The following is a 13,341-nucleotide window of genomic DNA, read 5'->3' as shown; positions in this document are numbered from 1 at the left end:
ATGTTGCTGTGGATTTGCCTTCCTAAAGTATAATAAAACCACACCAAGCTTTGGTATTTTACAAACGAGAGGAGGCCATTCGGCCCATCTTGCATTTTGCAAACTTCATTGAGAAGGAAATGTCAGTCTTCCAATGTCACTCTAGCTAATGCTGCTGCTGTGCTGGGGTTACTAGAAAACTAAATTAGGGACTCAGTGACAGACAGGACCGACAGAGAAAGAGACACAGAGCGAGTGTCTTTGGAGATCGTTGATTCATTTGTTTAACCATGAACATGGCCAGAATGAGGTCACAAAACAGCAAAAAAAAAAAAAATTGGCAGTCCATACGGCTGCAGCTAAATAGATATAAAAAATGGTTTGCACATTTTGTATTAACAATGAATGTTAATATTGGTATTGCTGGTTTATAAACTACACAGCCAAGGCTTCAGCCTTCTCCATCCTCCTCCATCCTCTCTACACAGTTTTTTTTTTTTTTTTTTTTTTTGTAAGAAGTAATGCCCTTTTTGAATGCGGATAGATAGTTGTTGATTTTAGGGGCGATTACCCTACGCCCAGGAATGCATCATGATACTGCAGCAAGATGTGATCCAGCACCACTTAGTGCACAAGGACAGATGCTACCTTCCAGACAGGTCCCTGTTCATATGTTTCATACCATTACACAGTTCCAGTACATGCTGTCCCACTCATTTCCATGTCACATGTAGTGAAACAGTAAGACTATGAATCGTATGGAAGTCTTTCTGTACAGTTACTTTGTGCTGAAAGAGTTAAAAGCGATGTTTAACATGAGGAACTCAACCCAGTGTGTAAAATATTGCCAGGCTTCAGTCTGGAATTGTATCACAGTTGCCCCATCTATTGTAACCACAAAGCTTGTCTGCTTTCAAGTCCCTCAGATGCAAAATAAACACTCCCACACAGTCTTAAAACTCAGCTCTAACTGGCCGATAGGCTATGAAATGATACACTGAAGATTTTGTATAAAATGGCTCAGGATGAGGAACATTCTTTTAGTATGATATTGATAATATCCATAAAATATGACAAAAGTATTGAACACAATTTTTCCGTATATCGTTTTTTTTTCATTTTGACTCAGGTAAGGTCAATTGTTTCTGCCACAACATTACAAGTTTCCTGTCTTAAAGGCATTGTAACCCAAACAGGTCACAAAATGCCTGCTGTGAACCACAATATGGTTTTAAAAATGACTAACTGTGTCACTTTAACACGTCGTGTTTAGCTTGACCCATAAAACCTACAAAAAACAAAAGCTGCTGTATGCCCAAAATCTCTCAAACAATTACAGCAAAGCTATTGTTATTAAACACATTGTTTAAGGAGTATGTGTTTTTGTTGACCATGTTTTACCCGGTATTTCTACGAGTGAATTTATTATGCTGCTCTATACTCTCTGCTAAGGATTTAAAAACAGGTTATTGGTGTTAGTAATAAAACTGTTTCAACAAGTAAACATTAAACTAAAGCAAATAGCAAACAAAATAGTTCCATAATCTCTCCACAATGCATATCCATTAATTATATAGGTCTCAAATGTTCAGTTTTGTTTTAGCAAACATGCATTTTAAGTTTAAATCATTAAAGAAATGCTTTGACCGTCTTTTACTTCCTGGATCATTTCACCTGGAGAGAGAAATTGTCCCCACCCCATTCACTGGCTTCTTTCCTGTCAATAACCAATAAGCTGCTTCTCCTACTGACTAAGATACTTCCAGCCAGTAACAAGCTTTGGCCCAAAAGACACTGCTTAAGTGAATTGACCCAAAATTGATAACCTGAGAAGTAGGCATAAGAATTGAGAGCTTCCTTCAACTTAAAGTACTATCAGTTATTTTTAAATAAAAATACACTTGAGCTATAACATTTTTTTAAAACTGCGCATTTGAGACCTGTGTAGCTAATGAAAGCGCAAAATGGCTAAGATTTATGGAATTATTTTGTTAGCTACAATTAAACAGTGCAGTATTTTACTAATGATTAGATTTTTACATTTGTGTGTATAACCTCTTCAATATTGTATGTGAATGTCAATATAACATTTGAATAAATGAAATACTAAATTAAATAGAAATACCACTATAAAAATTACTAAGTAAATACACAATTGTTTGCACAAAAGATTTAAACTTTAAACCATTACACCTAGATTTATGACCACCATCTTGGTAAGATGTACATGGGCATTTGTTATAAAATCTCATAACAAATGCCCATGTACATCTACCAAGATGCATGAAAAGTTTGGGGCTCCCAAGTGGCGCATCCAGTAAAAGCACTCACTAGAGTGCAGGATGCGCTCTATAGCCTGGACTTCGCGAGTTCGAGTCCAGGCTATTCCACAGCCGACCGTGGACGGGAGCTCCCAGGGGGCGGCGCTCAATTGGCCGAGCGTCGCCCGGGGGGAGGGAGGGTTAGGTCGGCCAGGGTGTCCTCGGCTCACTGCGCACCAGCGACCCCTGGAGTCTGGCCGGGCGCCTACTGGCTTGCCTGTAAGCTGCCCAGAGCTGCGTTGTCCTCCGACATTGTAGCTCTGAGGCGGCTGCACGGTGAGTCTGCAGAGTGTAAAGAAGCGGGCGGCTGACGGCACACGCCTCGGAGGACAGCGTGTGTTCATCTTCGCCCCTCCCGAGTCAGCGCAGGGGTGGTAGCGGTGAGCCGAGCCTAAAAATAATTGGGCATTTCAAACTGGGGACAAAATAATAAAAACTAATTGGCAACGACTAAATTAAAAAAAAAAAAAAAAAAGATGCATGAAAAGTTTTATAAAATTCTGTCAAATGGTTCCCAAGATGTCGCTTGATTCTACTACCATCAAGAGAGCTAGTGCTAAGGAGTGTCAATACCTGCCACGTAATTGCACTCCCATTTGTAAATGTACAGTTTTGAGAAAACTGTTTTAAAACAGGATCGCTGGTACTCCTGTCCATTAAAATAAATATGTTTGTGAGCACTGCTTACAGGCAGGCTTGCACTTCCTTGGTCATTTCACCAGCATAGTGAAACTGCACAGGGAATGGAAGTGCACAAAATGTAAGATTTAGGAAGGATTCAGACATTGCATAGCTGTTCAAGACTTTGTTTTGGATTCAACAATTGCTAAACAAGTTACATCACAGTGATTATAGAAAGAGACTTTTTGTAAATTTGTGTGAAATTCAATGGGCTTCCTATTTCATATGCCCCACATTTGAATGTTGGCAAGCACAGTCATTGTGCTTAACATTTTTAACTTGGGCCTCTCTTATAAATTACAATTCAAGCTTAAACAAAATAGACCTGAAATAAATTCCAGTAACTCTTACCTAATGAGCAAATCAGCGAAAACAAAATGGCAGAACACATTTGGCAGAACATATCAGTCCTGCACTTCCGAGACGTCACACAAAGGAACATAGAGACTGAAAACACTTGTCATAAGAAGTCATAGAAAAGATAGTGATCGATTTGTTTGGACAGCTACAGCAACTAGAACTCTTCTTAACAGTATTTTAATATCAGAAATAACAACAATAGCCATTATTACTTTCATTTCTTACTACCATTTCTTTCCTGTTACAATAACTCAAAACCCCAGAGGTTATTGCTATTCTTGAGTAATTACGTTGCTTTTTCTTTCCAGTAACCAATTGCCGTTTTGTTTTTTGGTGACTTTAGTGTTTTTGCTTTCAATTATAAAGTAGAATGCTGGGACAGGTTCAGCATTACAATATCTATTAGGGTCACTTAAGTCATGCATTGAAAAAAGAAAAGAAAATAATGAAATACACATTTCATGTCCCCTTTGAAATCCCCACTTACTTGCATGTTTGTCTGCCAGTGCGATGAGGGTACTAGAGATATCCCTCCTTCTATAGAAGCACACAACCTTTGCTTCCACGTTTCCATTAGCCGTCTAAAAGAGAAAAATAAAAGTACTGTTACGAAGATGGTGCAGCAGATTAGCCAACAGATACAGAAACTCAATTCCTTGACAGGTGCACAACGACCCAAGTCATGATACCCTGGTTTAAAATCAACATTTTCCATTATTATAGATTGCATTTGTGACATCTTTTTTTGGTTTGTTACAACATATGTACAGTAAATTATACAAGTGCATTTTATTGGACTAATTAGACAGCTTTATCAAGGTGCACTTTACTCAGCTTCAAAAATGTGAATTAATATACCTTATTCAGTTCCTCTATCCTCCTTATTAAAAAAGGATTACTTGATGAATTTTCAAAGTAGACATAATCTGTAACAAAACACAAAAATAGATTAGATTTTAAATGTATACATTAAATTATATATAAAAGATGATGTAATGGTTCTGATTAGGACTACTTCATATGATGTGTATCAATCAAAAAAGAAAAAAGCAGCCTTTTCAAAAAAAAAAAAAAAATTGTTAAAACAAGGCAAAACTTAAATGAGATATGGGAGGAAGTGGCATTATGCCAAATAAACCACATGTACTCATCATTCAAAAAACATTTGCTAAGTGTGATATTGTAAAATCTAATTTTACAATATCCTTGTTGTACAGCATAGATGATTTCAAGTAACAATTTATCCATTTAAAACAGTTTTTTTTCAGGGTGTACAAACCAGTCATAACAGAGTGAGTGTGTGTGTGTGTGTGTTCTCTGCCTAGTTCACCTTCCCACAACCTGGAACACATGGACTGCCCAGATTCCTGGCACCAATCATCCATGCTCAGCACTCAGCTCCAGTGTTGGCTGGTTTCCTAATCTTAACCCAGTGACAGTTTTTGCTATATCAGCCCAGCAGGGTTTAGATTGGGCAGGCCCATTCATCACCTTGACCTAACACTAAGCAAACATTTTTTTTGTATCAACTTCTGAACAGTAACCCATGCCCCCAAAATATGTCCTTGCATGTTAATAATACATGGTTCCTCTATACAGTACAGTTCTCAAACTTTGAGCTTACACAAAAACCTGAGTTGGTATTGTTCAGACATGTAGGCCTAGGTTTAAAATCATGCCATCTATTGAACAACTGTATTTTAGTCAAATCATTTGCAATCATGTCGACTCACCAAATGTAAACTATGTTTTACATGTCCATATATACAAAAACTATAAATGACCATGCACAATACAAGTAATATAGACATTGATGGGCAAGGCTATAAATCAGTGCTGTCAAACGTAAAGAATCATCTTGAAACAAATGTGTCCTGAAGATCTATCATTTTTAACCCATTTCTTTTTTTTATGTCTCAATCCTAAAAAATGCAAGATTATGGCCATAGCTATAGAGTAGCTATCCTACAATCTTGGTGTATAAGCTGTTCTTTAAAATACACAGAATTCTGGAGTTGGAGCGACCGTACAGCAAGTCAAACCAATTCCAACGTAGTTTACTGTGCCTTGAATGCAGCAAGGTGCTTTCAAACATAACTAGAGTCTAAAATCGAAAGGTCTGAGAGGCTGCAAGTGTTGCTAGTTCTAGGCAGACAATGGAATGAAATGAAGCTTGTATATAAATCTTTAAGAGCAGTGGCTAAATAACTGTTGGCAAGGTTGGTTGTGTTAGTAAATCGATTTATAAAAATATTTTTTGGAATGCGTTTCTCATGAGGGAGGAGTTTGTGTGCAGCTCACTGTCACTGCATTTACTGTTAAAACCAGCACACAGTCCTGCTTATGGAAGTCAGCTGTCATGAGTCATAAGCTCAGAACAAGGGTGTGCATCAGCCTTGTATTAGAGATAGTGTTAAGAGTTTCATGCAGTCCAGGTGGAATTTGAGGAACACCTTACTAAGAATAAAATGTGTATTGGAAAACATACCAGCAGTATAGTCTTTGTTAAAGATGTTTGTTAAATTATTTTGTGACCTCACAGTTGTCGTACATGGATACAAGTTAAAGTTAGGCTTTCTTGCAAAGTGTTCATTTTGAACGTTTGAAATCTTTCTAAAAACCCTTTGATTTTTGCTACACACAGGATTTTTAAAGTAACCTAGTATTGCTGGCAAAAGATCATCTGCTATAGAACTTCTCATGGAGACAGTAAAGACGAACACACGCTGTCCTCCGAAACGTGTGCTGTCAGCCGACCGCTTCTTTTTCCACACTGCGGACTCACCATGCAGCCACCCAAGAGCTACAGCATCGGAGGACAACGCAGCTCTCGGGCAGCTTACAGGCACGCCCGCAGGCACCCGGTCAGACTACAGGGGTCACTGGTGCGTGGTGAGCCAAGGACACCCTGGCCGACCTAAACCCTCCCTCCCCCCGGGGTGACGCTTAGCCAATTGAGCGCCGCCCCCTGGGAGCTCTCATCCACGGTCAGCTGTGAAATAGCCTGGACTCAAACCGGCGACGTCCAGGCTATAGAGCGCATCCTGCACTCCATGCGGAGCGCCATTACCGGATGCGCCACACGGGAGCCCCCTATTTACACAATATTGAGAGTATTACACAAGATTTATCCTCACTCGATTATGGAGCACACTATTTTGGTGTTAGAGGTTTTAAAAGGAAATCAGGTTTTTAACAGTGACTAAGGGTGGAGGACTGTTACAGTGAGGGGTTTCTATGAAGTAAGGGAATGTGTATTATAAAAGCACAGGGTGTGGCTGCTATAAGAAAGGGGAAACAGAGTAACTCCCTGTGCTCATGGTTACAGCTTACTCACGACTTGTATTCAGGATTTGGATTTGCAAACTGATTGACTTTTTGCAAAGTCATCAACAGTTGACTTTCCCTACCAGTCACTACTCGCTACTGATCATATTCAGACAGACGTATTCCCTTCAGGGAGGTTTATCATTCATTACAGATGAACCACGTACCAGTAGCTCCATTAGCACACCTCAGTCTTGACCTAAACACCTTGTGTCATACAATTCCTAATGAGTAATCTTTTCACAACTGTGCAGTGGATTGATTGATTGATTGGTGTGGATCTCTCTCTCAAGTAGTTTTTCTTCTGTTCCGAACAAACATGACAGGTCTCCTTAAATTCAGAACACTTACTATGTACAAAAGTTGATATGAATGACTAGATTTTTAAAAAATAAATAAAGGAAGAAGCCAGCATGTAAATCATGAAGGGCATCATAGTAAAGAGACCCCATATTTATATAATATCAAACTACAAGGTAACCAGGGCATTCCAAACCTGTGTGCTGGTTTCCAAAAACTGCAGTACAGCACTTATGACTAAGGTCCAGTTGCTTCCAATCTACTGTATGTTAACATGCATTCCCCCACAACCCCTCTATATTCTGACAGGCATTGTTCAGTTCATCACTTAAAGAGTGTAATTGGAGAACAAAACGTAAAAAGAATTGGTCAAAGAATTGGTCAAAATTTCGCGTTTTAAAAAGTTTGCCATTGCTGAAGATTCAGAGACACGTAAATCAGCCATGCAAATATTCAAAAATAATTGTGTATAAGTTTAGAGGCTACTTTTGCCTATTTGTTGTTGAAATAGCAGCAGCCAAAGCACGAGAGTCATAAGGGTGAAGCATGCACCATGGGGCAAATATATGGTAGTAGTAAAAATAAACAGGACATTCAAAAATTTAAAAGTTTCAGCAATAAAATTCAAGACAGCAACCATCAGCATAGGGTGCACATGCAATGAAACATGCGATTCAAAAGTAACCATGTCCAGAAGTGAGCCTCCAAGGCAGACAGACCAAAGATTGCGCACAACCGACTAGCCAGGTTGTGCAACACTTTATCCAGAGCCTGAGGAGTCTGCTTTCTCTGATCCACAGAATGGTTGTGGTTTAATTTTCAAATAAGTGATTTTGTTTTGACTTTTTTTTTTTTTTAAAGCTTTGGCACTTCAGTTTCAACTCCTTGAGTCAGATTCCAATTCGATCAGACTTTGAAGCCACAGTCTTTCTTGAGTCTAGTCTCTAAGTCGCCTTGGATAAAGGCGTCTGCTAAATAAACAAATAATAATAGAGGCATTCTGTACGTTCAAAAGAGAAGGTTCATCTACATTAGCGTACATTTTGGGGGTAACTTGTCACACACAAAGAGATTCTAGCAAACTATGCAATATGATTTGCGTTTGTGACAAACAATACTGTATACTGTAGCACACAGAAAAGGAGATTAATGAGCTGCCAAAGCTGAGTTTTGTAAGGGACACCAGATGCCTGAATGTGCTGGATGATATGGCCTGGTCTTCCTGTAGAGAAACTGATCTCTCTGAGAGGAATAGCATGGCTTGAAAGAACACCATACATACAAGTTAAACTAGCACACACAAAGGAAAATGCAAACCATGCAGTAGATGTGGGGGAACGTGCAGTGCAACCATCTTCTCAAGCTGGCATGCATTCTAGAAAAACACTGCCTGGGTACCAGGCGTTGCTTCATCAAGATCCTCTCACTAAAATACAAAGAACATGTAAATAGAAAAAACGGCAGTAGATGAACACTGCATGTTCAGAAGAGTAATAATAAATGTTAGGAAGAAGAAATACTGTTGTAATATTGTGTTTATTGCAAAGGTGAAGGAAAAATGAAAAGTACTACTGTAAGCTAGTATTCAAAACAAAAAATAAATAAAACAAAATTAAATGATAATGAGGAACCTACTAAATGCCATACTATTCACGTACCTATAATACAAAATCTGGAAGTACCTTTATGAAGAGTGATTACATTTTTTTTTTTTAAAGTGATCTGAAGTCCTATACCTAATTAATACAATACAATATAGAGGGAGGACCAGGCTGCTTTTGAGTAGGCAGCACAAAGCCGCAAGATTGCACAAGATGGTGCCCAGGCTAGAAGAGGTCCTGCAGCCACGTAAACTCAGAAAACACGTGTACCGATAACAGTAAAATCAAACCACTTTGAGTAACTGCCAAACAAGGGGAATACAGTAAAAGGTCACATGCAACACAGTACATTTTAAACTAACTATTTGGCATGTTCACCAGAAATAGTGTATTTTTAACATTCATTAGTGTTTCTGTTTTACAGTCTTCCAGGGTTCTGTGGCTATCATGTGCCTTGTGGCAAATGTAATTTAACAAATAACAGTTTAAGAGAAACCTAGGATCTACAAATACTGTACAATGCTGTTCAATTTAGGCATTCTCCATAAGGAAATCAGATTCAAATTCAACAACTCCATGAGCCATTCCTGGTTGGTCATATTATGTTTGTGATGAATGTATCTCTATCAAACTATCATAATACTCAACCACATATTTATGTCTGTCAATCAAATTGTCATTTAATTTAGTATTATTAACAATTTAGTATTATTACTAATTTAAAGAAATTACAAGACTCCAAGTGTCAAAATAGGGTCAAATTGAAATCCAAAAACGCACAGCACAGCCCCCCACATGAGCCTAAATCTAATTCTTTTTTTTTTTTTTAAGAGCATAGATATAAAAGGTAAATACATTTTACCTGGGCATAAGCAACAATAGTTTCTTCCACAAGTAAATCCCTCCTTGCTGTCATTTTTTTTTATTTAATTTTCCACCTGCTGAAATTGTCTTTTGACTCATCATGATCAATAATATTCGATTATAGAAATAATAAATGCAATGTCATCCTGTGATCTCGATATAATATCACTGGACAACGATGAAATATCAATCAAAAATTAATGAATGAATAACTGTCGACGCCTTGAGGCTGAGCGCGAGCAATTACATCACATAGCAACCGTCGCCGACTTCCAGGATCCGGGTTAGATTCGATAAGAATGATGTTTGAAAAACATATTTTATTTGTTTGTGAGAAAACTTCACAAACGATAATCTTATATGTGATTATATTATATCCTGCAGTGTCACAGAGGGGGGGGGGGGGGATCAAAAATTGCAGCACATAAACACATGAAAGGTCCCCCCCCACATCAACAAGTTTGTGGCTGGAGTATCATGGTCTACTTTTTCTTCCTTGAACGTTGGGCACTGAGTGGAGAGGCTTCTGGCTCTGTCTAGATGTTGCAGATGCTTTTTAACTGTCGATACTGGTATACTTGCAGTTGTTTCGTCATGGGTTACTGTCCTCTGATAGCCATCTGACCGATGGACTTGTGGGGTCTGTCCTACTGTACCTGGCACCATGAAACAGCCTAAATCCGGCTTTATAATCCAACAATCTGTCCACACAAAGACATTTAGTTTTACGGAACCCCTTGTCTGTGGTGTGTTAATTGCAATTTTGTTTTGGCAGATGGATGGGCTGCTCTTGTTGTCTACGCTCATTTGCAATGTACTTCTGACCAGACTTCCATAAATTGCAGAGAAATCTCAATAACTTAACATCCACACATTGGGTGCATCATGCTTCAACCAAAAGCACTTGTAGTCCACCAAATAGTTAATAAATTATACATTTTATAAACTGGTATAAATATATGCCTCTCTTACCCATTTTAAATGGTATTTTCACAATATAAGCCACCATTGATGATCATTTGATCTTTTTACATTACACAATGTAAATCCCACGATGGCCTTCATACCGTGATACGAAGAGAGACTTTATTATAACCCAATTTTGTAAAATTAACATGCCAGAGTACATTTTGAAAATGTGCTCTTAGGTGTCAAAATTGAAAATACAAACCGCATAGTGGGGGATTACTGCACAACCGATTGTGTTTTGATACAAGTCAATTCTACAGACTAAATATAAAACTGTGGGAGGTGTTTTAGTATGATTTTCATATGTGCTTGGACCTTTTGACTAAAGCTCATTGAAACTTGTTTCTGTCTGTACATTACAGGAAGTCTCAATGTATGACACCCAGTGCCTCTCTTCCTGTGACATGAGTTCCCCCAGATAGAGACTTAAGGGAAACATATTAGAAAAAAATGCTATTAAGTTATTTTCTGCACCCATTAATAAATACAATGTAATATATATATTTTTTTAAATATAACCCTAACTATTTTAGTTCACAGTTCTTTCAAAACTATTTGTAAATTGCAGTTCCTGAAATCAAATGTATTGAGCTCCAAAGTTATTACAAAATATTTACCTTCAAGTGCTCTTACATTGACACATGTCCTTAAAGCATGTGTATGCTGCCACACAAATTAGAAATAGTCGCTTGTAGTATTGACACTATACAGACACCAGACTGCCTATCTCATTTATTCTAACACAGAAAGCACTTCTCAGACTTTGCTTGCTTTACATAAACCATCTTAACGAATCAGACACAAGCAAATTACTTTCAGAAATCCATCTCTGCCGTTCTTTTATGGAAGCCCCAACCCCATGAAACTGCAAATGCACACTATTTTTTTTTTTTTTTTTAAGTTATAATCTGTATTATTTATTGCGTATATAATAATATAACATTGCTGTATGGAAAGCCGACAACTTTGAAAATGTAGTCTCTTTAAAAACAATCTACTTTGGTCCAGTTCAGTACTTTTTGTTACAGTATAATGGTCCCACTTATTAATTATAATTTGGGTTGTTACTGTTTCATGAGGACACAACCACAGCGCAAGTCTGACAATTAATACTCCGCCATGTTTGCTCACCAAATTGTAAACAAATCAGCTCTTTGCCACAATATTTGAAACAAGCAAGATAATATATCTTTAAACTCAATAATAAGTACTTTTTCCCCAGCACGGATACTTTTGGGGGGGGGGGGGGGGGTGACAGCATTATTATTTGGACGCTTTTACGTTCAGCTACACATTTACGACAAAAATACATAAAAGTTGGTTTCACTAGTTTTGGGTCCCTAAGCGAAAACTAACACAGGCTACATTTTAAATGGAAATGAAATTAATTTGTATTCGATGCTGTCATTTCAAATAATAACGTTCAGTTTTGATACTGACGTGAGAAAACGTAAACTCTTCTTTTAATTTTATGAGTAGACTTTTTACTATTTTACGGTAAGCCCCCTCCCCTCCTCGCCTCAGTCAATATCGTTATCGTTAACCCTTCCCTCACCGCTGCACATTAGTACGCGATACAAATATACAAATGTCACAACAAAACCAATTAAAAAAATCTAAGCGGCATATCGAGTAACAAAATATTTAAAATTAAAGTAATTAAACGGTAACTATACGACAGAAATGTCATATAGTTCAATTTCTCCCTCCATCTATTTCTATTGGCGGCGGGTGGGGGTTGGGAGGGAAGGGGAGGAAGAAACTTTTTGATATATATTATTATATATTAACCAAACAACTACTTAGCAGATGTCAAGCGCACAATATAAATGTATTATATCGTGACAAATAAAAACTAGCCGTCCAACGGCTTTTATTTACCCTAAAACACTGCACCCGAAACCCCGTGTGTAACGAGCAGAGAAAGGAGGTACACTTCTTTTTGTAAATGTAGCCTATGTAGCACTCGCTTTAAAAAAAAAAAAAAACGACCAAAACAACAATAAAACTAAAGTTTGATAAATTCGAACATTTAATTGTTCATTAAAAACATACAGAAAGATTTAGCTTGCCCTTCAATGTGTAAAACGTTTAACAAAAAAAAAAACCGGAGGTCCCGGTACCATCATCCTCATCATCATCATCATCCTCTTCCTCACACACAGTCACCCTCCTCATCATCACTGTGGCAGCAGACTTCAGAAAGAAACACAAGAGAACGGAAACACAAAGTCCAGAAGCCGTTCAAACTGAAGCTGTTAAAAAGCGACACAAAGTATATTCTCCTACCTCCGACCCGGTACATATTCGCAGCCATGTCTGCCCCGGGTCCTGGTGTCTCCAGGTAGGGGTATCTCAACCGCTACCGCCGCTGCTGCTGTTGGAAAATGGTGGATTGATCAATAGAGAGCACACCAGCCAAGGGGATTTAAAGCGACAGTACACACGTTATTTAGTCGGGTATCTCTGTTAATTAATACAGCAAACCCACGTAATTTTAACAACAGAACAGCATTTCCGTCTAATCTCAGCGTCTGAGAAGGGGTGTATTTGTGTGGGCAAGAAATGATCCAACTGCAGGGGCCCGGCGGTCAATGATGATTGCCCCCCACTGGGGGCATTAGCACAGAACTGGTTGCAATCTCTTTTCTGAGCTTCTGGTAAGTGTGATGGATTTATTTAATTAGAAGTACAACGGGAGTGGGGTAGTTTTCAGATTAATTGCCCCCAATACATTTTTGTCAGACTTCAGATTAATTCCCCATCAGTCTAACCCAGAGACCTTGCATCACAGACCTTTGATTTCTTCCACCACATCACAGACTTAAATAGTTTTAACCCCCATATAAATTGCACACACTGAAATGTGCCAAACTGTTCCCCTCCTCCCCTCCCATCATATTTAATCTTGATTGCCCTTCACATTATTGTCAGCAGAG

The 13,341-nt window shown here is 38.3% G+C and overlaps 1 protein-coding gene across 5 annotated transcripts in view; it reads right to left on the bottom strand.

Annotated features, from left to right (window-relative positions):
- Positions 1–12,950, bottom strand: part of LOC117973962 (metastasis-associated protein MTA1-like) — a 40,542-nt gene extending 27,592 nt beyond the window's left edge. For 2 of the 5 annotated variants that reach the window (XM_058987498.1, XM_058987499.1), the window contains exons 1-3: positions 12,692–12,950; positions 4,200–4,267; positions 3,829–3,922 (exon numbers count right to left, since the gene is read on the bottom strand). In XM_058987498.1, the coding sequence (XP_058843481.1) occupies positions 3,829–3,922; positions 4,200–4,267; positions 12,692–12,719 (190 nt within the window). In that variant the 5' untranslated portion in view covers positions 12,720–12,950. The remainder of the gene's footprint in view (positions 1–3,828; positions 3,923–4,199; positions 4,268–12,691) is intronic. The other 3 variants (XM_058987500.1, XM_058987501.1, XM_058987502.1) reach the window with 2 other exon arrangements.
- Between the last annotated feature and the right edge of the window lie 391 nt (positions 12,951–13,341).

The sequence above is a fragment of the Acipenser ruthenus genome, chromosome 15 (assembly GCF_902713425.1).
Source record: "Acipenser ruthenus chromosome 15, fAciRut3.2 maternal haplotype, whole genome shotgun sequence".
NCBI classification, from domain to species: Eukaryota; Metazoa; Chordata; class Actinopteri; order Acipenseriformes; family Acipenseridae; genus Acipenser; species Acipenser ruthenus.
The sequence above is the reverse complement of the archived record's forward strand: the minus strand, read 5'-3'. Positions and strand labels throughout refer to the sequence as shown.